This window comes from Castor canadensis, chromosome 1 (assembly GCF_047511655.1).
Source record: "Castor canadensis chromosome 1, mCasCan1.hap1v2, whole genome shotgun sequence".
In the NCBI taxonomy this organism is placed as follows: domain Eukaryota; kingdom Metazoa; phylum Chordata; class Mammalia; order Rodentia; family Castoridae; genus Castor; species Castor canadensis.
Window position 1 is genome coordinate 129,425,125 of NC_133386.1, and position 23,215 is coordinate 129,448,339.

At 42.5% G+C, this 23,215-nt stretch overlaps 1 protein-coding gene and 1 pseudogene across 1 annotated transcript in view; both read right to left on the reverse strand.

Moving 5' to 3' along the window:
* Nucleotides 1-833: 833 nt before the first annotated feature.
* Nucleotides 834-23,215, reverse strand: part of LOC109677648 (V-set and transmembrane domain-containing protein 5) — a 28,365-nt gene continuing 5,983 nt past the window's right edge. The window contains exons 2-4 of the mRNA XM_020153519.2: nt 4,683-5,009; nt 4,445-4,585; nt 834-4,125 (exon numbers count right to left, since the gene is read on the reverse strand). Of these exons, the coding sequence (XP_020009108.1) occupies nt 4,082-4,125; nt 4,445-4,585; nt 4,683-5,009 (512 nt within the window). The 3' untranslated portion in view covers nt 834-4,081. The remainder of the gene's footprint in view (nt 4,126-4,444; nt 4,586-4,682; nt 5,010-23,215) is intronic.
* Nucleotides 22,074-22,847, reverse strand: LOC141425613 (ubiquitin-conjugating enzyme E2 B pseudogene; annotated as a pseudogene).

A 23,215-nucleotide genomic window follows, 5' to 3' on the forward strand; every position in this document is an offset into this window, starting at 1 on the left:
GACCCAAAGAAACAGTAATGGAGATCTATGATGTGTCTAGTATCTGAAAAAGCCTACTGGAAATTATACATTAACCCTCTCCAGCTTCACCAGATTGCTTTGCTGTGGCACTGTTAAATCAAATGGAATCCCTGATTATCCCATTTGGTTAGAAATTCTAATTGGCACTTAGGTATTGTCCATGAATAAGAATAGGAAACTGAATTATTTAATAAGTTCACTTTGTTTAGTAGGAAAAAGTCCTACTAAAGGTAGGCAAAATTTGAGGTACCCAAGGACACGTATTTCTACACATAGAACTGCCTGAATAATCACTAGTTTTTTACAACAAAGGGAATTAACCAAAACCACAGGTTTTCTAAAGCTAAAACTTTTGACTTTTTTTACATTGGCTATTGTTAATGCAAGGCTATTCCCTTTCTCTCATCCCCAAATATTAGTCTCCCATAAGCTTTTACATAAAACCCATTCATACAAAACATTGACTCTGAATTCCCTGAAAGAGGTAAGAGTTGAGTGCATTCAGTAACGAGGAAACAGTGTTGGGTGAATGCAGCATGATATAATAAAGTTTGTCCAAGATTTTTCATTTGTATTTTAAAAAAAAGGTTTTCAGCAAACAATTATATCCATGCTATGGATTGCATTGTGCAGGCAAAAAAAAGTGAAATTTAGGAATAGGTACAGATATGAGTAACGCCCAAGCCACATTAAGGAAGATCAGGCAAGTTGTAGGGTACATATGTACAACAGAATGCAATTTAACTACAAGCAAAAATGGTTGAATATGTTGTAGAATGTAGACTTGCATATGCATAAGGGTTCACACCAAATTTGACTATTGTTCCCTCTGGGAAGTAGAATGGAAGAAGGGGAGAACTTTTATTATGTATCATTTAGCCTTTTGAGAAGGATTTGTATTTAAACTAAATCAAACATACCCACCTGGTTTTTAAAAGACTGGAAAAAGTGATCTCTGCAACCATGCTCTCCTTAAGGATGGGAGATGCTGACATCTGGGCTAGAGGGTTCAGATGTACAGAAAGGCACAAACATTGGTAGCTCACACCACCTGTAAGGGGGAGTTGATTTGTGGATAGTCGTGCTAACAACTACTGAGATTCACTCTGCTTTCAATAAACTTGAAGTGTCTAACGCTTCCCTGACCTATACTGGATATGTGAAAGGTAATGATTGCAAGAGGCAAGAGTTTCCTCCGTGTCCCCCAGCTTGTCGAGGAGACTGTGCTCAGTGTCATACCCCTGGGGATTTGCCCCATCACTTTTGAGTCCTTGGCTGGTCATGGCACTCGACACCTCTTCTCTCCTCATGGTTACACTTAACCAGCCATGCTGAGTGGTATCCTCCCCAGACTGTCTGCATTCTTGCACTGGGCAATACCCGATAACAGACCTCTCACTGCCCTCTTGTGGCAGTGCTTCAGATCAGAGTAAGTCTCAAGTATCTCAAGTATTTGTTGTCTTATGTGGATTGTGGAGCACATGGGTTCTCTGTTTCAGCTCTTCTGCCAACCAGTAGAGCATGAAATGAGAAAGAACAATACCCTTTTGGGTTCTTAGGTTGTATTGAGAAGATACTGTTGACAAAGCGTGTGCGTTCTATAGGGCAACATATGCAACACTGAGTAAGGCAGACCGATCATCAGTAGTTTAAGCCCTTTTAAGAAGAAGAAAGGACACAATGGAAATACTAATTGGTCTTTTGGCTACAGTAAAGAGAGGGAACATTGGTGCTAATAAGGTGGTGTTTTTCTTAATTGCTAAAAAGTACTTACTGTTAGAACCAATGTGATTAGTTCCATTGTCATTTAAGATATGTGCCTCACCCAGTGCTGTGGTTGAGAGTTTGGTGTGCATTCAACACTAACTGGAAACATCACCCCGAGCCTTTGCGTTCTTGGCAGGCAATGGCTGGCACAACGGACAGAAGGACCAAGGCTTTATTTTCATTCATTTTTTAAAACATTTTTTCGCAGTTTAAACATAACATTATACTGGACAATCTCCATTATTTAATATTTTCTTCTCTTTAACAACAGTCAAAAACTCACACTCTGGAATTTTTAAATGGGGAAGCTTTAAAAGTGCCCAAATAAATTTCCTTTTCAAATAAATAGTAAGCATAGAAAATCACCTTTTATTAGTTTCTTCGGGATATGTAATTTACATCTGAGTTTGCCCATGGAGGCCTCCACTGACCGTTCTTTTCCATTACCACCCCTGACCCCTGACAAGCTGAGGGGCTCCAGCAGCATCAGCGCCATCCTGCTGGCAGGCCTTCTGTTACAAAGAAGACTACGCATCAGCTCGTCCTCCATCGCCTCTTTTCTCAAGCACTCCTCATGTCACTTCTCCATTGTCTGTGCAGAACAGTCTTGGCACGGGGCCTGGTTCCCCTGACTGCTGCCTGGGGAAGGAACACAAATGTGTGTATCTCCATGTGTGTCCAGGAGGCGGCCTTAGCTGCCTTCTGTGTGCCAGGTGCTGGAGTGACCTGTCAGTTGTGCAGCACAGTTGCTGTCTTGCCATCTGAGTTAAATGCAGTCCTTTGGAGCCCTTCTCTACAGCACTGTCAGTTCCTTCTGAACCTGTCAAAACATTCCTTCTTATAGCTCTGGATTCATTATTTAGGAAAATGTCACCGAATGACTTCTCCAGATAACTCCTTACCTGCCACACGGGAAGTAGAAAAGATACGGACATTAAGGACGTGAAAGGAAAGGGAAGAAAAGGAATACCTAGCTCTTCTTCACCTTTGCATGCACGACTTCAGTTTCCACCCATAGCTATTAATATTGGAGAGGGAAAATTGAGTGTAAAATAAATTTATGCTTGCTTATAGGGCTTGCCTGATAGAAGATGGCATGAAGAAACTTTCAGGTAAACGTTGTCACTAACAACCTGAGAGGATAAGAGCAAAGGCCAGCTGTGATCCAAATCCCCAGACAGCTGGAGCTCCAGTACTCTAGGACACTTTAATTTTAAATAGACAGTGTAGCACATTCCAGTATAGATTTCCAGATCCTTGAAAAATTCTCATGCTTTTCTTAAATTGCTCAGAGCGCTCTAGGCGTCTGTGGGCTTCTCTTGATTCCCTGTGAAGTAGCTGAAGGCCACATGTTTCTCATCCCAGGTTAGGAGAGAGCAAGGGCCTGACCAGACACATGAAGTGCTGGTGACTGAGAAGGACAGACACAAACAAAGCCCCCACAAGTTTTCCAGTTGTATCACCAATTATACAGGCCCAACTTTCACACAGGTGGCCTTAACCTAGCTGACTGGGGATGGGGGGTGCTGCCCATGGTAAAGATGAGCTGTGTTCCCCTCACACTGGCCTAAGTTTGTGTCATTGGGGAAATCCAGTTAATTTTGAAATGAGGGAGAACAAGGAAGATGAATTTCTCCTTATTCCTTGTATCTGAAGCTGGTCCCTCGGGAGCACATTCCATAAAGCTGCATAGGGCTGCATCCTTGCAACTCGCTACAGCACAGCACAGTAGCAGCTCTGAAGCTTCGTACCTCTGCTGAGGCAGCAGATTGTGCACAAGCCTCAGGTTTTTTCACATTAGTTCTGCAGCAGTGTTTACGGGATATAAGATAAGGGGTTACAGGGTACAGAAGTGTGCACAGAGTTTGCACAGAAATCATTTTCCAATGCTGGCTGCACATTAGTCAATCTGGACACACTCTGGTCCCCAAGACAGGGACTCCTCCAACAGGCTCTCCAGGACAAGAGCAAGCATTGTGCACAGCAGCCAGTACACACACTGTGGCATTGGCTCCAGGTCACCATGGCCCTGAAGTTGTAGTCAAGCAGAGCTCCTGGTTCAAAGCCTCAGTCATTCTTCTCCATGAAGTTGGTGCAAATCCTAGAACTGACTTTGTCCAATCCACAGTCTTCAACTGAAGGTGGTCAATGTTTTTTAACCTTCCTGCTGTTCCATCAGGGATGGTTTGCATGGTAGGACACAAGAGGGTGTAGGGTGCACTGGCTAGGTTTGTTCCTTTTGTTGGAAAATGTTTTCCTCTTGAGGTAGCAATGTATTTGGGCCCAGCCTTGGCTAGCATTCTACATCTTGCAGTTCAATCTCCTCGGTTGTGCTTTCTGCAAAGCAAAAGGCAAGTCAATGAGCTGAAAATCAGCCACACAGTGGTTTCTTAGTGTGAATAAGACAGCACATGCTACCTCTGGCCTCAAATGAATGATGCTGGGCACTGGTGGCTCACGCCTATTATCTTAGCCCCTCAAGAGGTTGAGATCAGTGGGTTGTGGTTTGGAGTCAGCCTGGGCAAATAGTTCATGAGACCTATTTCAAAAAAACCCATCACCAAAAAAGGGCAAGGTGTAGCCTTGAGTTCAAACCCCAGTACCACAAAAAAGAAAAAGAAAAAAAAAACCATGAATTGATTATCCAGAGCATTACCTTTGAGTTTATGTCTCCTCTTCCTCTGGAATTTATATGCACACCTGTTACAAACCCACATGAGGCTGATTAACACTGCAGCCACAGCACCAAGCAAAGCAAGGAAGACAGCAACAAAGTGGAGGTCTTCATAGAGGATTTCTAGGGGAGGGGAAGGGGAGAGGAAGACAATGTCATTTAACATTATGAAGCTGGCCACCCACACTTGCAGTTCAGAAGAGCCCCTGGGATGTCTTACCAGACACGTGCAGCACGATGGTGCCAAACTGACTGCTCCCCAAGCTTTCTGTCACAGTGATGACATAGTAGCCAGAGTCCCTCATGCCCACACGGAAGAGTTGGATGGAGCCATTGTCGAAGGTGCAGACTCTGTCCTTGTGGCTTTGAGAGATGTTGGCTGGAGTCCCTGGTTTCCACTCCACAATCTTCTGCACACCCCAGTTGGACGTGTACTTCCATTCAATGGTGGGCACCCCGTGGCAAGTGTAGTCAACAGAGAGCAGGATGTCTTCTTCAACGGTTGCATTGATCGTGGACTGGGGAATGTACAGCGACACACCCTGACCTGCAGGATGAAGTGCTAGATGTTAGGTACACATATGAACTTATCCTTAAGTCGGCTTATTTAATTCATTAATTTATTTCATAAGCATTCACTAAGTGCCTGTTACATGCCAGGAATGGCTCAAGGTTCTGGTGTTGATACTATAATTGTGGACAAGACCCAACTTTCCCTGTGTCTACCTTACATTTTGTTTTATTTTTGCAGTACTGGGGCTTGAACTCAGGGCCTACCCTTGAGCCACTCCACCAGCCCTTTTTTGTGCAGGGTTTTTTCAAGATAGGGTGTCGCCAACTATTTGCTTGGGCTGGCTTACATTTTATAGGGGAGACATACAAGGAATTGATAAACAAATGAGAAAATTTTAGCTAATGATAAGTGCTTTAATGATAATAAACAAGGGTAATAGTGATTGGTCATTAGGGAAACTTCACAACTTTAGATGGTCAGGGAACAGAGGAAATGACAATTGAAGTGAGACCTAAAGGATAAGAAAGAGGAAGAGGAAGCAACCCTGTGGAAGATGAAGGGCATTTTAGGCAGAGGGAATAACAAATCAAAGCCTGTGTGGTGAGAATGAGCATGGGTGTGCGTTCGAGGGTTGGAATGGCAGCCAGTGTGCTGGAATGCAGGGAGTACCGGGGAGAGTTGGGACATGAGGTTAGAGAGCTGGGCAGCAGCCAAGTCATGATGTCAGGGAGTCAAGGGAGAGGGGAAGCTATAGGAGGGCAGGAAGGTGTGTTTCCCAGTAAGCTGGGGACTTCTGCCATGGAGAACATACTGGGGGTCATGGGAGTAAGAGAAGAAGTCAGAGGAGCAGTCAGGTGGCTACTGCAGAAAAGAGACAGATTAGTAAGGAATGGCCTGATTTGGAACATACAAGGGCAGAACATGGGGACCAGCTGGTGTGGTTAAGGCAAAGAGGCATCAAACAGATTTCTGCTGAGTGTGTGGATTAGTAGTAGTGCCATGACTGAGACAGTATGTGTCGTTGATGCTGTACATTACTAAGTAGGTACTGAGGCAGGATAGATAGATGAGGAGATAGGGAACATATATTTGCTTGTTTCTTTCATTTTGCCTTTTGGGAGTGTTGGGGTTTGAACTCAGGGCCTTGCCCTTGCTAGACAAGCACTCTACTACTTGAGCCATGCCTCTGGCCTATTTTTAATAAATATTAAAAGGGCCAGACTCAGACATTGGAATCAGGAAGTAAAAATGTTTAGGTGTTAAGTTATAAGACTAGGAAGACACAGAGAGGCTATCTGCATCTGCCTTATGTTAAGAAGCTGCATGAAGAGACAGAGACAAAAAGAATGAAAGGCACATCTGCAAAGGAAAGTTCTAAAACTCACCTACTGTCCCTGTGTTTTGGAGAGACAAGATCCCATCTCCATGTTTCAAAATAATAAGCTGCTCCCATCTTGGCCACCCAGAGCCATTGCCTATGATTACGGTTTGCTAAACTTTGACTTGATCATGTGTATTTCCTCAGTTCAGACCATATAGAACCCACAAGGGCCTCCAGTTTTGAACTTGTCTCTTTCCCTGCACTTCTGGCAGGTGGTGCTTTTTTCTCTCTCTTTAAATTTCCTCTCTTTAAATTTCTCCCTACTTCATCCTGTTATACCAAAATAAATCCTTGTTAAAACTTCTACCTTGAGGCATCTTGTTCTGAGATACCGTGAAATGCTTTTCACGTGTGGATCTCAACTTCCAGTGATTTTGCATGGAAACTAGGAAACTCAATCCTCCTCCAGTGGATTCTAGGCCCCGTGCCAACTGCTGTACATTTATTATTTCATTAAAGCCTTACACAATCCATTTTGATTCTATCAAGGATTAACCTCAGGCTCAACCAGATGGAAAAACTTGTCTAAATTCACTCTGCAGGGCTGAGATTCACATGACGACTGCTGACGCCAAACCTCTGTGCTCAGTGGAGGGAGCAAAATGTGACAAGTGCCTCCCACATTGAGAGGAGTGGTCAGGGCTGGCTAGAGACTGGGTGGTGACTAGCACAGGGAATAATCTTGTAGCCCACTACTTGGTTTCCACCTCCATTTGCTGTTTAGTTCCGTCATTCTCTGGATGCCCAGTTGCACTGTGTGCCCTACTGTGTGCTCTAGGTAACCACACTTGTCACTTTTCCAGCCTCTACCATCCCCAGCATATCTCATTTGTATCCCTTTCCTAAGGTCTGGCTGAGTAACTAAAATAATCCAATAAATTCCATGCTGAAAAATTCCAGATTTACAGCTGCTGAGTAACAAAAATGTATTTTCTCCCTGTGATATTGTGATATAATAAGAAATGTATATTTGATCTCTGACCCTCCTTCTTGTCACACAGCTCCTAAAACCCTGGGAATCTCTGGAGTGATAAAAGTCCTTTTTGTATGCTGATGGCATGACTGGTGGTTTAGGATTGGAGCGGATTATCAGAGAGACCAAGGCGTGATTAGAGGATTGGAACCCCAATCCCTAGCCTCCAGGGAGGGGAAAAGGGATGAAAGTTAAGTTGATCACTAATGGCCCTGAATGTAGCCAGTCATACCCATGTAAAGCAGTTTCTGTAAAACCCCCAAAGGACAGTTTACAGAGCTTCCGGAGAGCCAAATAGGAGGAGGTTCCTGGAGGGCGGCACACCAGAGAGCACGGGAGCTCTGAGCCCTCCCACATACACTGCCTTGTGTATCTCTTCACCTGATTATTGGGATCCTTCATAATACCCTGATAGAACATGTAAGTGAAGTCTTTTACTGAGTTCTGTGAGCTGCTCTAGCAAATTAATTGAACCCAAACCAGGTTTTGGAGAAACAGACCCACCAAGAACCTATTGTCTTCTTAACATTGTCCTTTTTAAACTTCTGAATCTGGCCTCTTAAATATTTTTGTTATTTTTAATTTCCATGTCGTCTCATCTCTCTAGCCTGTCTTAGTTATTTGCAGACCATGTGACTACACTGTCACCAACACAGTGCACACATTGATTTTAGCATGCACTGACGAGCCCCACCTGCAAAATGGTGATCTGCGATTTACCATTCCTCTATATTTATTGCCTGACCTATCCCCTTTTCTTAGTGTCTCTAGACTCAGATTTTTTTTTTTTTAATTTCAGATGGCAGACTCTATTATCATCTTTATGTTTCTTTCTGGGTTATCCTGGGTTATTTGGTTAGTGGGAGCCTCTTCAAGCTCTAAGTGTTCTTTGAAATAACCTCATTGGTTTTTAAGCATTTTCTTGAACCAATTACATTTTAACAAGGACCCTCATATCTCAAAGACAAAGAATGACAAACTTGAGAAATTCTGGCATTGGGGAAAATGGTGAGGAGATTGTTTTGGGTACATAGTCTTTTTATATCCCCTTCTCATACCACTTGGAGTGACCACTAGTTTCACATGTGGGCCACCTTTGGGAATAGAAGCCCAATGCAGAGTCCTGGTAATGTGGTATTCACTGATGGATCCCAGACTCTTCAAAATAGAAAGTATCTAACTGACCAATCTTCCTCCCAGTATGGGAATTCAAAAGCTTTTAACAGGTACTTGAAAGCTGCTTTTGCTAAAAGCCCTGACTCCTTACTGCCTTTCATTGGAAAATTCCCCTAACATCTCCCAACCTTAGCAAGAAGCAGCAGAGGAACATGACAACCCTTTTCCATAGAAATGGAAGGAAAAATTAATGGTGGTGGAAATGTAACAGGGACAGACACCTAAATTAACAATTTTACAGTCACCTACTGAGCCCTGACCTACTGAGTCATCATGCTCCCTACCTTTGGAGGAAACCTTTTGTTAGCAGACTCAAACTCAGAACTTGGCGCCAACAGATAGATGGACATTGACACCAATGGGAGATAAGCCGGAGATGGGTGATCAGTGTCAACAAGACTCAACCTCAAAAGTTGGTACCAACAAAGACATTCACACCAATAGGAAATAAGAAGTCCTGGAAATTTAAAGGGAGAGTTTGGGGCTCTCCCTTTAAAACTCATCCTTCTCCTTGGGCCAGGGTCTGCAGTCTTTAGGATGGTAAGTCCACTGCATACCTTAATTTGCTAGCAAATTTATAAACCTTCATTTCCTCTTCTCCCAAACCCTGTTCTCATTTTTTTCTAACTGATATCAAACTCAGGAAACCTAAGTTTTGGTAAAAAGCTTAGCATTCAACCTCAGCCAGGCAGGACTCTTTCCTTGCAGTGACACAGGACACAGTGTTCTCTACTTTAAGCAACTTTTTTCCACTTCGGAGAAGCTCAATTTAGAAAAGTTCCTTTTATTTCAACCTGGAACCTATCCACTTTGTAGCAACACAGACTACAGAAGACCTGTCCCAGCATATGGAGCCCTTCAGGCACCTAAGGACCATTCCCACGACATCCTTCTCATTCTCATTCAGACTCTCAATGTGCGACACAGTTATTCTTTAACACAAAACAGTGAAGAGTTTAAGGCTTGGAGAAAAAATAAGAAAACTGGTCAAATTCCAGGTCAGACTTTGGAGGGCAAGAATCATATGTTTTCTTCATTCTTGTACCCCCTGTGTCCAGCACAATGCCTATTGGTCAATAGTGTTTGCTGAGTAAATGAATAAGTGAATGACCAATATTTATGGAAATAAGAACTATTAGCTGTTTCCTGCAAGGAATGTTGCTGCTTTTCATGATTTGAAAATTTAGGTACATCAGAAAGTTAATATACAAAGAGGGAAGAGAGTTATGATTTAATTAAGGCTTTATGCGTTAATCATTATGTACTTTACAATCATTTTTCTTTTCTTTCATTATTATTATTTTTGGTGGGACTGGGGTTTAAACTCAGGGCATTGTGCTTGCAAAGCAGCACCTTACCTCATGAGCCACACCTCCAGTCCATTTTGCTGTGGTTATTTTGGAGATGGGATCTCATGAACCATTTGCCCAGGCTGGCATTGAGCCATGATCCTCACGATCTCTGCCTTCCAAATAGCTAGGATTACAGCTGTGAGCCACTGGTGACTGGCTTTCTTTTATTTATTTATTTATTTATTTATTTATAATATGAGAGTCAGCAATACACCCACATAGCTAGGTGGCAAGGATGGAATTGCAAGGCAGTTCTGACTGATTTTAAACTCTGTATCTTTACTTCATGACTGTCTGTCTGTTATCTATCTATCTATCTGTCTGTCTATCTTCTATTTAATCTAGGTTCCTGATTTCTCTAACCTCAAATATGAGCAGTTAGAGGAGTGATTACTTTTTGGAAGACTTTGAGGAGGACTCGTATGAATTCTTGATCTGTTTGGTGGAATTCACCAGTAAAACCATCTGGTCCCATCTTTGTTGGGAAATTTTTGATTACGGATTCAATCTCTTTTCTCATTATTGATCTGTTCGGGCTTTCTAGTCTGATTCAGTTTTGGCAAGATGTATGATTCTAGGAGTTTGTCATTGCTTCCTTGTTCATCCAATTTGTTGGCATACGATTTGTGGAGAAAAGCACCCTCTTAAGGAGGAATACTGGAAACAGAATTCTCATGGAAACAGAATTGTCATGGAGTAAGGAAGCAAGGGACAAGTGTGCCAAATTCCAACATGGAATGAGGAAATAGGGGCTGAGTTATGAAGTGTTTCTGTGTGTACAAAATTCACACCATGGGATTCAAGGAAGAAACAACCAATCAGCAGTGCCACAAAAAAAGACAGCCAATCAGGAAAATCCAAAATTATTCCATAAACACCTGCCCCAAACCAAGTAGCAGCAACATTTCCCTTTCTGCTAGGCTGTCCACTGCTTCCCTTAACCATATACGAACAAAACTTTGCTTCTCCCATGTCTTGTCTTGGCAAATTCTTTTGCCAACCTGTGGCTCCAAAGTCCACGACATGATTGTCCAGAGCAGTTTATTATGATCTTTTATATCCCTGTGTTATCAGTTTTAATGTCTCCTTTTTCATTAAAATTTTATTAAAGTCTGTTCTTTCTTTGAATATACTATGAGTTTGTAAATTTTATCTTCTCAAAAAGCCAAATCTTAGTTTTGTTTATCTTTTCTATCGTTTTTCTTATTTCTAATTTATTTATTTCTGATCTAATCCTTATTATTTCCTTCCTTCTGCTAACTTTGTGCTTAGTTTCTCTTTTTCTAGTTCCTAGAGGTGTTGTTAGGTTGCTTATTTGACAGCTTTCTTTTTTTTCTTAATGTAGACACTATAGCTAACTTTCCCTCTCAGAACTGCTTTTGCTGCACCCAATAAATTTTAGTATGTTGAGTCTCCATTTGTGTTTGTTTCAAAAGATTTTTTTAGTTTCCCGTTTTGATTTCTTCTTTCACGCACTGGCTATTCAGGAATATGTTGTTTAATTTCCATATATTTGAGAATTTCTAAATTTCCCTGTTATATTGATTTCAAGTTTCATACCATTACGGTCAGAAAAGATACTTGATATAGAATTTAAATCTGAATTTGTTGAGAAAAATTTCCTCTTCATTGGACAAACTAACTAGACATTTAACTAGGTTTTAGGTATAAAGAGTTCCTCCTCCTTCAATCTACCTAATTCCTAATCTATGATTAGGAATAAAATATATATAACAAGGATAGAAAATTAATAGTTCTGAGTATTTTAAGGCCAAGTGCTTGTCAACTGCTTAAAAAGCTGAATTACTGAGATACTGCTATACCCCAGAACAAGTCTAGAGAAACTTAGCTAGGCCTGGCTCACATATACTACTTAAGGGAGTTGGTTCAATGCATCATATTCTACTTGTAAAGTATATGACAGGAAGCCAGTATTATGAGTGAGTTTTGTGACGGAGATATATAGCTCAGGGGCAGAGCACACAGTTAGCATGTGCAAAGCCCTAGTTTCACTCCTCAGTGTATACACACACACACACACACACACACACACAGAAAAAAAAGAAAAAGAGCTTTGTATGGACAAGGAACAATGTCTATGTTGTCACTAAGTTAAAAATATATATATAAAACAAGCGAGTCATGGTAGAGTGCACGCCTGTAGTCTCAGTACCGAAGAGGCAGAGGCAGGAGCTCAAGGTCAGTTTGAGCAACCTGGTGAAACCCTGTCTCAGACTAATGACCTCATTAGTATTTGTGTAAATAGGTACTAGTAAGTACATGAATGGATAATAAAAATACAATTTATTATTTGAAATATTTTTAAGATTTCTTCTTAGACAAAGCAATCTGACCAGCAGTTTAAAGGAAAGTTTAAAAGTTTACCATCACATCTTCACTTGAATTCTATGTGAAAAGCAGAGAGGAACTAAACTTCTAGCCATCTTCAGGACAGATGGGGTTACTTCCTTAAAGAACAAACCATGGAAGGAAGTGATGACTTAAGCAGAGCCCTTGAACGGAAGGGCGTCCTGAAAACCTGAGTCCCTGGAGCTGGTGAAGTTCTCTGGGAACTAATCTGAGAGCTATGGAAAGTGCTAAAGTACTAGCTGAGTGAAATAACAATTGCTGGAATAGAAGCACCTTCCCAGGCTTCCTCAGCAGCAGGACTGGCTTGCTTTGCTAGCCTGGAGAAGAGTATATTGTTACCTCCATTTTACAGGGCAAACTGAAGTTCCCTGAGGTTAGTCATTTACCAATGTCACAGTCAGTGACTGAGAGAGGTTCAAACCTGGGTATTTTCTACTCTAATGAGCCAGGAAGTTTGCAGGAGTCAGAGAAGGGGAAGAACATAATAATAAGGTTTTAAAAGCATGGGAAAGGGAGGAAGACCAATTCTAGCTGAGAGAACAGGGAGGCCCTCAGGGACCCGAAGTTTGAGACTCTGTGAGAAAAGAAGTGCAGACTGCCTCCTGGAGACGGCCAGAAGGAAATGCATATGTATAGGATAGGCTGGCTTAGACCCTGGGATTTTTGCTAGAAGGACTTGTCCTATGCATCTCAGCACTCCAAGGGCCCAGCATACGGTCCAGCACTTTGTCAGTGTTCAAATATACTCTGTAAATGAACAAAGGATGGAATGCATGCTCTGCCTGAGACTGTTGCTAATTTAGAGGTCAGGAAGAAGGGATCTGTGTTGACATGAGGGGCACTGGATCTGGCTGAGGGAGGTGCTGGTAGCACCCCTTTCCCAGCACTAAGTCTGCTGAGTCAAACATCTAGGAGGGCCAGGTACCAGTGGCTCTCACCTGTAATCCCAGCTACTCAGAGGCAGAGATCAGGAGAATCGTGGTTTGAAGCCAGCCTGGGAAAATAGTTCTCAAGACCCTATCTTGAATAAAATCCATCACCAAAAAGGGCTGGTGGTGGAGTGGCTCAAGTTGTAGGCCCTGAGTTCAAATTCAGGTACTGCAAAAGAAACCCACACCATGTTTTAAGCCGCAACTGTAACACTCACATCCCTGGCCAGTTTCTGGCATTTTTGAATCAGGTGAGCCCGGAATTTGGGGAGGCCAGCACAGCAGCCTCAAAAAATGGTATTTCCCTTTAGCTGCCAAGAACAGTGTTGATGACTGACATGTGCACAATTTATAAGGGTGCCTAGCCCTCCTGTTCGTTCAGGAGGTGAATTTTCCCTCTCAGTGCCTGATTACTCAGAAACCAAAGTTCAGCCCATCCTGGAGAGGCCTCTCCATGATCCTATGACCTGAGAAGTTACCCAAATGTTGGCCAAATCCAAACAACGTAGCCAAAGGCAGGTTTAAGTGGAGGCCGCCAAGCTGTTCCTTTCCATCAGGTTTCCGAATTTTTACCCTAACCAGAAAAATCACTCCAAAAGAGCAAGAGTCACCATTTCCTATCAGTAACACCTGTTAGGCACCAGACTAGTATCATAGTCCAAGAAACAAAGGGTGCGGGAGTTGAATGATTTGGTCGTTATCAGACTGGTAAAGATGAAGAAGTCTGATAACATTGTGTAGCAGAAGTTATACTCAAACACGACTGTGATGATTGTAAATGGGTGTAACCTGCCTGGAGGGCAATACAAAAAAAAATCTATGAAAATATTTAAATTGAATATGACTTTTAACCCAGAAACTCCACTTTTAGAAATTTATACTCCAGGCAACGTGGGCACACAGATGCAGAGACACACGTGTAAGTGTTTTTATGAAGCACGGCAGAGGAAAGTGCAGTAACAAAAGATGGAGATAATTCCTGTGTTCCCTGCTAAGGGACGGGCTAAATAACATTAATATTCACACATTGGAATACTATAAAGATACTAAAAATGTGAAGCAGATCTATGTGTGTTCATATTAGATGATCTCAAAAAATTTTAACAGCCCAGGGCAATGTAGGGAATACATCCACTTGAATAAAGTAATTATGTGTATAAACACACACTCACACGTAAACACTCAGACACATTTCTCCATATGAATACATCGGATACCTCTAGAAGATGCAACCGTCTTTGTGATGAAACTGGGTGCTGGATGTCTGAATGGAATGAAGCTTTGCATTTCCCTCTCTACCATTTATTGATTTATTGACTGATTGGTGGGACTGGGGTTTGAACTCAGAACCTCAAGATTGCTATGCAAGTGCTCTACCACTTGAGCCACCCATCACCTTATCCTTTGAGACTGGGTTTCTCTACACAGCCCCAGCTGGCCTTGAATTTGTGGTCTTTCTGTCTCAGCCTCCAGAGTGCTGGGATTGTAGATATGCATCACTATACCTGACTACCACTCTCTTCCCTTTCCAACAGCTGGAATATTTTAGAAAGTTTGTGAGTTACTTAACAAATAAAAAACTGTAATCCTAAAAACAAATAAAATGCACACTAAGTCTGAGCCCTTATATTTTTCTCACTTGAAAATGTTATTCATACTTGACAAAGTACTTTGCAAGTGTTGCATCTACTCTTAACAGTTGACAGGCACCTCAAGATCAGCATCTTCAAGGATGAACACATGCACAATTGTATCAAAAGGCCTAGACCACCTCAGGAAGGATACAGAAGAAACTGGTAATGCCCCTTGGCTCCAGGAAGTAAGAGGAATACCTACATGGTTGGAGGACAAGACTTTTAAGTATAAATATTTTGAATTTTGGACTGCGTGCAAATACTACATTAAAACATAAGCAAAATTCAACAGAATTTAATTGATCTAAAACCAAAGCAATAAATGTACACTTTACCCATCTCTCCTAAATCTGGTATTCTCTGACCTTGAAGAAAGGTACTCCCAGCCAAACAGTTCCACAAGACCCCATCACAATACCTCCTTCTTCTTCACTCTACAACTGTCACAGGGTCTTGCGGAGTTTACCCATAAGTGTAAGTTGAATCTGACTTGTGTGCCCTCTTTCTTTCCCCATCACTCTAGTCGTGGATGATCGTAATGTTCTTCCCATTAGTCTCACTATGGCTGCTTAGCTTCCTCTAGCCTATAGTCCAGGAAATGTCCTGGGTGATGTTTTCAAAACATAAGTTGCATCATGTCTCCTACTTAAAACCCTTGTTGGATTCCCATTGTCCAGCAATAAAGTCAAAGACTCTATCAGTAGCTAACAGGGCAGGTGTGGTCTGGACCCTGCTGGCTACTCAGACCTTAGTGTGACTTAGTCAACTCTGGGCTCCCAGTGGACTGCATTGCAGCCTCTTGATTTATCATCCTGTCCCCAGCACAGGGTCTGTGCACACGCTGCTCCCTCTGCCTGTCTCATCTTGTGTTTGCCAGTTACATTTATTCATCCTTCAGACCTCCTCATTACCACTTCTGGAAAGCATGGCTCAACCCCAGGCTGGCCCAACTCTCTCCTCACATGTAATCCGGCATCTTTCCTGTGTAGTACCTATCCCAGTTTGTACGTGTACACTTTTGTGATGATTCAGCATCACTCTCCCCTTAGACTGTATTTCCATGAAGGCATCCTGTTTGGTTTCCCATTGCAGCCCTAGAATGCCACAGAATGCCTGGCTATGGATGGCAATGACTTCCTCCCTTAGAGTGTTATGCATTTGGACACGGGGTGTGGGGTGCTAAACCCAGGACTATGTCAAGCTGAGCACAGATCAGAGGTTAGGACCCCATCGCTGGTTCTGGTTTGATCCTTGGAACCCAATTTGCCTCCTTTCCCTGTCTGAAGTATACATATCCTCTTCCTTAAACAGTCCTGTAACACAGACACGCATGCAAGGGACCCGCATGTGCACTCATTCACACAGCCCCACACGGTATCTTACTTTCTGGAAGATGGAAGCCATATGTACAAAGAATCTCAAAGTCTGGGTGCTGGTGTCTCACGCTTGTAATCCTAGCACATAGTGAGCCTAGGAAGTGGTCTTAAACGCCCCCACCACCAAAAAGGAATTTTTAGCCAGGCACTGCTGGCAAATGCCTGTAACCTTACCTACGCGGGAAGCAGAGATCAGGAGGATGTAAGTTTGAAGCCAGCCTGGGCAAATAGTTTGAGAGAACCTATCTCAAAAAAAAAAAAAATTCATTGCAAAAAAGGGCTGGTGGAGTGGCTCAAAGTTAGGCCCTGTACTAAACCAGTACCATTAAAAAAAAAAAAGAAGAAGAAAGAAAAAAGCAATTTTTAAAGCAAAGAAAACACCTGGATGCAGTAGCTCATGTCTGTGACCCTAGCTACTCAGGAGGTAGAAACTAGGAGGATTGCCTTTGGAGGCCAGCCCAGGCAAAAAGTCTGCAATATCCCATTCCAACCGATAAGAAGCTAGGCATGGCGACAGCATCTGTGGGAACCCTAAATAAGATCTTGGTCCAGGCCAGCCCAGGCCTTAACCTAAGACCCTATGTGAAAAATAACTAAAGCAAAAAGATCTGGGGATAGCCAGGCGCTGGTGGCTCATGTGTGCGATCCTAGCTACTCAGGAGGCAGAGACCAGGAGGATTGAAGTTCAAAACCAGCCCAGGCAAATAGTTCTCAAGACCCTATCTCAGAAAAATCTATCACACACAAAAAAGGGATGGTGGAGTGGCTCAAGATGTAGGCCCTGAGTTCAAGTCCCAGTACCACAAAAAAAAAAAGTTGATCTGGGGGCATGGGTCAAGTGGTGGAGCACTTGTCTCCTGAGTTCAAACCCCAATACCTCCAAAAGAAAAAGGAAAAAACCACCAAAACCCAAAGAAAACAAGTAAACCACTTCTCGGCAGGCTGCATAAGAGGTCAGCTCTCCTCTCCTCCTATGCCAAAGGCATACTGGTTTAGGGCAAAAAGGGTTGGGGGCAGGAGTGGAGTGGGTGTGGCAGAGGATGGCAAGATGCCGGCTGGGGAAGCCAGGAGAGCACGCAGAGTGGAGCCAGAAGACCTTCATCATAGGGATTCAGCTTGGCTATAACCATCTTGCTCAGCAAGAGTCCCGACATGCATTGGAAACTCACAGCATAAACACAGTTGTTAAGCTAGCTAGCCAAGTGCTTCACACTGGCCAATGACACCCAGACTGTTTAACTAATGATGATACATTCATAGGTTGCTTTTTTGTTTCTTTTGTTTTGAGGAAGACCATGTACATCCCCATGGGTCTTGGGCCACCTTTGTCTAGCTTAGCATATAAACCCCTTCCTCCTGTCTCCCAGTACAGGGATCTTCCTGTTTTGCTGCCACACACTTACATCTATATGTCTCAATAAATTGCATTCTCGTTATCCTGGATTTGTCTGCCTCTGTCTTTATCACTGGGCACCTTCTACCTTTGCCACTTGGTTCTTGTACCCTGGGTTTTTCCAGACTACCTGGTTTTATTTTGGCTGCATGTATTCTAGCTGAGCAACTTTTCACAAATCCCCTCAACAATCTAAGCTGATATTATCTCATTTGTAATTAGGGATTTTTGTGGCTTGGCTGTCAAAGGTTCAATCAAAAACAAACACCAAAAGAGCCATGTGCATAAGAGAGCTTGACAGCTAATAACAATTCCTGAGCATGGGGGCTCCTTCCTTTGCTTTTTAACCCAGAGAAAGCCCTGATTCCAGTTGATAACAATTCCAAGCAATCTCAATCCAATCCTGGGGAGAAACCTGGCTCTTCTGTCCTTGATAGATAAAATTCTTTTATTTACTCTAAACACACGTTCCGTTGGTTGTCTCCTATTCCTTATGAATCACTTAGCTTCTCTGACTCTGTTTCTTCCTCTGAAAAGTGGGTATATTGTAACCCGTACTTTGCATGGTTGTTGAGTCAGTGTCTGACAGGCAGTGAGAGTTCCCTAAGGTGGGCTAACACGACATTTCAGAGTTTTAGTTTGAGGAAGTTGTACAGTGGCAATGTCACAGGCTTGGTAAGACCGGGGTAGGAGTCACAGGCTACATAGTGAGGGAGCAAATCAAAGTAGGGTATGGATCCACCCAGACCGCTCTCCACCCAAGATCCCCACCAATTTTTTTTTTTGGCTCCTTGTTTTGGTTGAAATTATGCCCCCTCCCCCCTCCAAAAAAATGATATGTTAGCATTGTAGATATATTCAGGATGTGATCTTATTTAGAGATAGGGTCTTTACAGGGGTAATCAAGTTAAAATGTTCTTCAAAAATGGGAAATTTGGACCAGAGTCACACATGTACACAGAGAGAACAGCATGTGAAGATGAACACAGAGATAAGGTGACGCATCTACAAGCCAAGGAACACAAAAGGTTGCTAGCATCCAGCAAAAGCTAGGAGAGAGCAGAGTCTTCTTCAGTCCTCAGAAGGAAGCTGCCCTGCCTGCCAACACCTTGATCTCAGGCTTCCTTCAGAACAGTCAGGCGGGAAATCTGATGTTGGAGCTACCTCATTGTGGTAATCCTGTGGCGTTTGTTTCTAGGAGTAATGGTCCTCGGGTAGTTAGTTAGTTTTCCACCTACCCAGTTCTGAGTCACTAAACCATCTGGGGAAGGTTTTAGAACACTACCTTGCACTAATGAACTTAGAATCTCGAGGGCATGGCATCAGGGCTTTGTGACTTTGTGACTTTTAAAGCTCACCATGCGAACCCAGCGTGCAGCCAAGATCAATTGCCCTGAGCTAATCTGCACAAAAGGCGTTTGTAGCTAAAGCCTATTTGTAACTCCTTCATGGTGCACTTTTACAAAGCTTAGAGCCAAAGGGATGTGTGGAAGAGGAGTGTTTGAGACACTTGTGATAGCCCTTTTAGGGATACATTTGGGGGAACTGTTTCTGTCTGGCCCTATTTCAGGGGAGGGGCAGTGCTGGGAATCAAACCCAGGGTTCCACGCATCCTAGGGCCCCACACATCCTAGTCAAGCACTCTACCACTGAACTACATCCCCAACCCAGTGCCTAGTACTATTTCTAGTGATGCTTTGGGTAGACAGGCTAAGTAATTCCATTTGCTCCTCCATCCTCTCCAGTTCTGCAATGCAGTGGTTCTCAGTGTGTAGCCGCATCAGAATACTCCAGGGGCTTGTTAAAACACAGATTGCTGGGTCCCATCCCCATCTTTTGGTCCCGGCCACCTTCTCGTTCAGTAGGTCTGATGTGAGGCCTGAAAGCTGAATTTCTAACAAGTCCCTAGGCGATGCTGACACTGGTTCCTGGACCACACTTTCAGAATTTATGCAGTAATGATTCTACAACACCATGGAGTACCCAACATGCTCTCCAAATCCCAGCAGCTCTGACTCCTCCTCTCCTCCAACACTGTTAACACCACTTCTGTCAGACCTCCTGTGGTGCAGAACAACTCCTGGAGAAGGGAAGACTTGGGATACCCAATCCTTGCCAGAAAGAGGGCCAGTAGGTAAAGATCGAAAGCAGCAGACTTGAGGCAGTGTGCGTATTAATGGATTCTGGAGTCAGGCAGACTGTGGTCAAAATTAAGTTCTGCCAGTGCCAACTGTGTAAGCTGGGATAAGTAATTTCTTTCAGCTTCAGTTACAGTGCCTCTGCAATAAGGACACTGTAACAGTATAGGTCCACCTTCTGCAGCAGAATGAAGTTTAAACAGGCAACACCACAATTTCTAACACTGGGTAATCACTCAATAAATAGTAGCTATTATTAGAGTGAATTCTTTGAAGATTCACAGAGCTGTATTCTGAGACAGTGAGCTCCCATCCTCAGGGATGCGTGAAAAGAATCTTGAGGCAGTACATGTGACACTGGGAACTGGCGTGTTGGGTGGAAGAGGCTGGTTCTTCAGTCTGAACCACAGTAGGTGTGAACTGGAGTAATTATTTGCTGTCATGTAAATGTTGGTGTACCCCACCAAATTCACATGTAGCAACCTAATGCCCAATGTGACAGTTTTAAGAGGTGGGGACACTGATGGCTCATACCTGTGACCCTAGCTACTCTGAGAGGCAGAGATGAGAAGGATCATGGCTCAAAGCCAATCTGGGAAAATAGTTCTTGAGACCCTATCTTGAAAATACCCAACACCAAAAAAGTTGGCAGGGTGGCTCAAGTGGTAGAGCACCTACCTAGCAAGTAAGTGTGAGGCTCTGACTTCAAACTTCAGTCCTGCAAAAAAAAAAAAAAAAAAAAAGGTAGGCAGCTGGGAAGTGATTAAGTCATGAAGGCTCCACTAGCACCCTTGTAACAGGCATTCTAGCAAAGTCTTATAAGAACACAAAAGATGCAATCTCTATTGAACAGCTCCTCCGCAGATCCTGAGTCTGCTGGCACCTTGACTTGGACTTCCCAGTCACAGAATTATTAGCAATAAATCCCTGGGTTTTGCTTTTTGTTTATTTGTTCCTATGTTACACAGATGTTTTCAAACTCTTGGGTTCAAGTGATAATCTGGACTCAGCCTCCCACATAGCTGGGATTATAGATATGCTCCTCTCTGCAACTGGCAATTTATGTTGTTTATTTTATTATGGCAGCCTGAAAAGACTAAGACAGCAATTACAGACCTGTGATTCTCTTCTGGAAGTGTGGCAAGAGATTGGGCAACTTGAATTTCCAATCTGTAAAATTCCTTCTGGAATATTTCTGTCATAACTTTTCCAGGTATGAATAAGGGCCAGGCCATCCTTGTTGGAAAACGACTCTTTTCTGAAAGATCATGACTATAGTAAAGTCACTGTCATACTTCTAATCAGATACCACGGAAACCAGATGTGATGATGGTGACTGTCTAGCTCTGTACAACCCTGGGAAGTGAGGAGCTGGCTTGGTGTGCCCTCTGCAAAACTAGGCTGCAGGCCACAGGGTCAGGCCTGGTCCACTAGCCAGTCTGGGAAATCAGAAAGGGGTCTCACGTAGACAGGTCTGTAGGAAATATGTATTGAATAGGAAGACACATGAAGAAATGAGGTGGCAAGGTCTCCTAACAATTCTTTTTTTTTTTCAACAGAATTTACTTGTATATTTTCCATTTTCTATACTATTTGAAGGTATAGGATAGCTTTGTATTAGCTTTCTACAATACTGTGTTTTAACTCAGATGCGGTACAACTTTTATACAACTTAGGAGATAAAAAAATCTCCACAAGAGAAAGCAATTCAGCAGGCCCTGGTGTGATATGAAAATGCATTAAAAAGTGGTCCTCAAATACTTAAATTACACCAAGATTCCTTCCAATATCTGCCTAGCTTAAACCAATGCAACCAATTCATTGCTAACACTGGGGCACAAATTTCTGATAAATGTTTATGGTTTTACTTTAATCACTAATCAAAAGCCTTTTAAAGTGCTACCAGCAGCAGAATCAAATTATGTCAGTTCTCTGCTCATGGTAGATGTGCCAATTGTTAAACTGCAAAGGTACAGTTTAAGAGTGAGTAATGCATGAATAAGCTGTAACAAGTGGCCTAAATACAGAGTTGGACAGAATCAAAGTCTACAATTACTCAACTGGAACTAATACAGGTACATTCAAAATGAAGTTAAAAGATCAGAATTGGTGTTTAGAATCAAATTTGAAGACTTTCTTGATAAAATAGAAATATGTTCTTTTGAAATTGAAAATGAAACTGTCAATTGATGGAGAGCCAGAGACTTATTACCCTCCTACACAGACAAGGAAGTAAGGGACAAAGTCTCTTGCACTGAAGTTATGTATTTTAACAGCTTTACATGTAGTATTCATTTATAAAAAACTTTAAGTGCTTTTCTCCAATTTAAAAATCTAAAGAATTCAAAAATAAGGCATTCAATATTTGAAAAAAGTACAGATTTACAAAATGTGTATATTCTGTCATGAAAACTCCACACCAACATTGTACACTTGGAAAAAAATACAAACAGGATATATTACAAATTTATGCAGCAATAACTTAGTTCACACACCATGCAATAAAAAGTACATTAATCGAGATACACAAGGTTTTGTAGGTTCTAAACTGAAGGACTTTTTTCTGCACAATCCTTAAAACCTGTGGCACTTAAAATTTGTTAGCCTTTCTACTAGGAGGTAAATTATACACAACAATGATGAAAAGATGAACAGACCACTTGTCTATTATGAATCATTCCAGTTTTGTTCAACAATGGCCAAAACTCTTTTCTCATATTCTCGTTTGTTTTCCTGATAAAGCTGTGTTGCCTGGCTATTGGCTGGACTGTTTGGATTTGGTTCGTCCAACAGGGACTGAATTGATGTTAAGATAGAGGGCACACCATATGTTGGACTCCATCGATCCTGAAGGATATCTAAATATATGCTACCATCAGCATACACATTTGGATGAAACATTTTGGATAAAAACCTAACAGTTGGCGGTTTATTTGGATATTCTTCAGAAAATTCTATTACTAATTTAAAAGTACCATCTTCAAAGGGTGTCCCTTCTGGTCCAAATATAACTGCATTCCACTGCATGATGTTGTTTTCAGATGGTGCGCCACTGACCCCCACAGGTGGGTCTTCTTGCAATTGCTTGAAATCCCACATAAGCCTCCTCCAGGCCAGGGTCAACATGCTCCCCTGCTGCCCCGCAGCCAGTCTGAAAGAAAAGAGTCCCGTGCAGCGCCCCCCCCAACCCTGTCCAGTGCACAGTAAATGCTTAGAACTATTGAGACAAATGAAACTTCAAAGCAAAGCAGCCTTCTGTCCTCCCCTAAGCTTGGTGGAAAAGTCTTTATAGGTTTGTCCGGATAAAACCACAAATAAGTCATAAGCGAGACTATGACATGATGGTGGGTGTTCTGAGAACAGAAGGTAGGAAGCCATGTGTGTACTTCTTGACAAGCTATTCCCCTAGCACCAGACTAATGGAGGGAACTGAAAAATCTTCTAGGCCACACATTAGAATCACTCACACATTAGAATCATTCCTAAAAGGAAAACAACCCAGAGCCCAGGTCCTGTC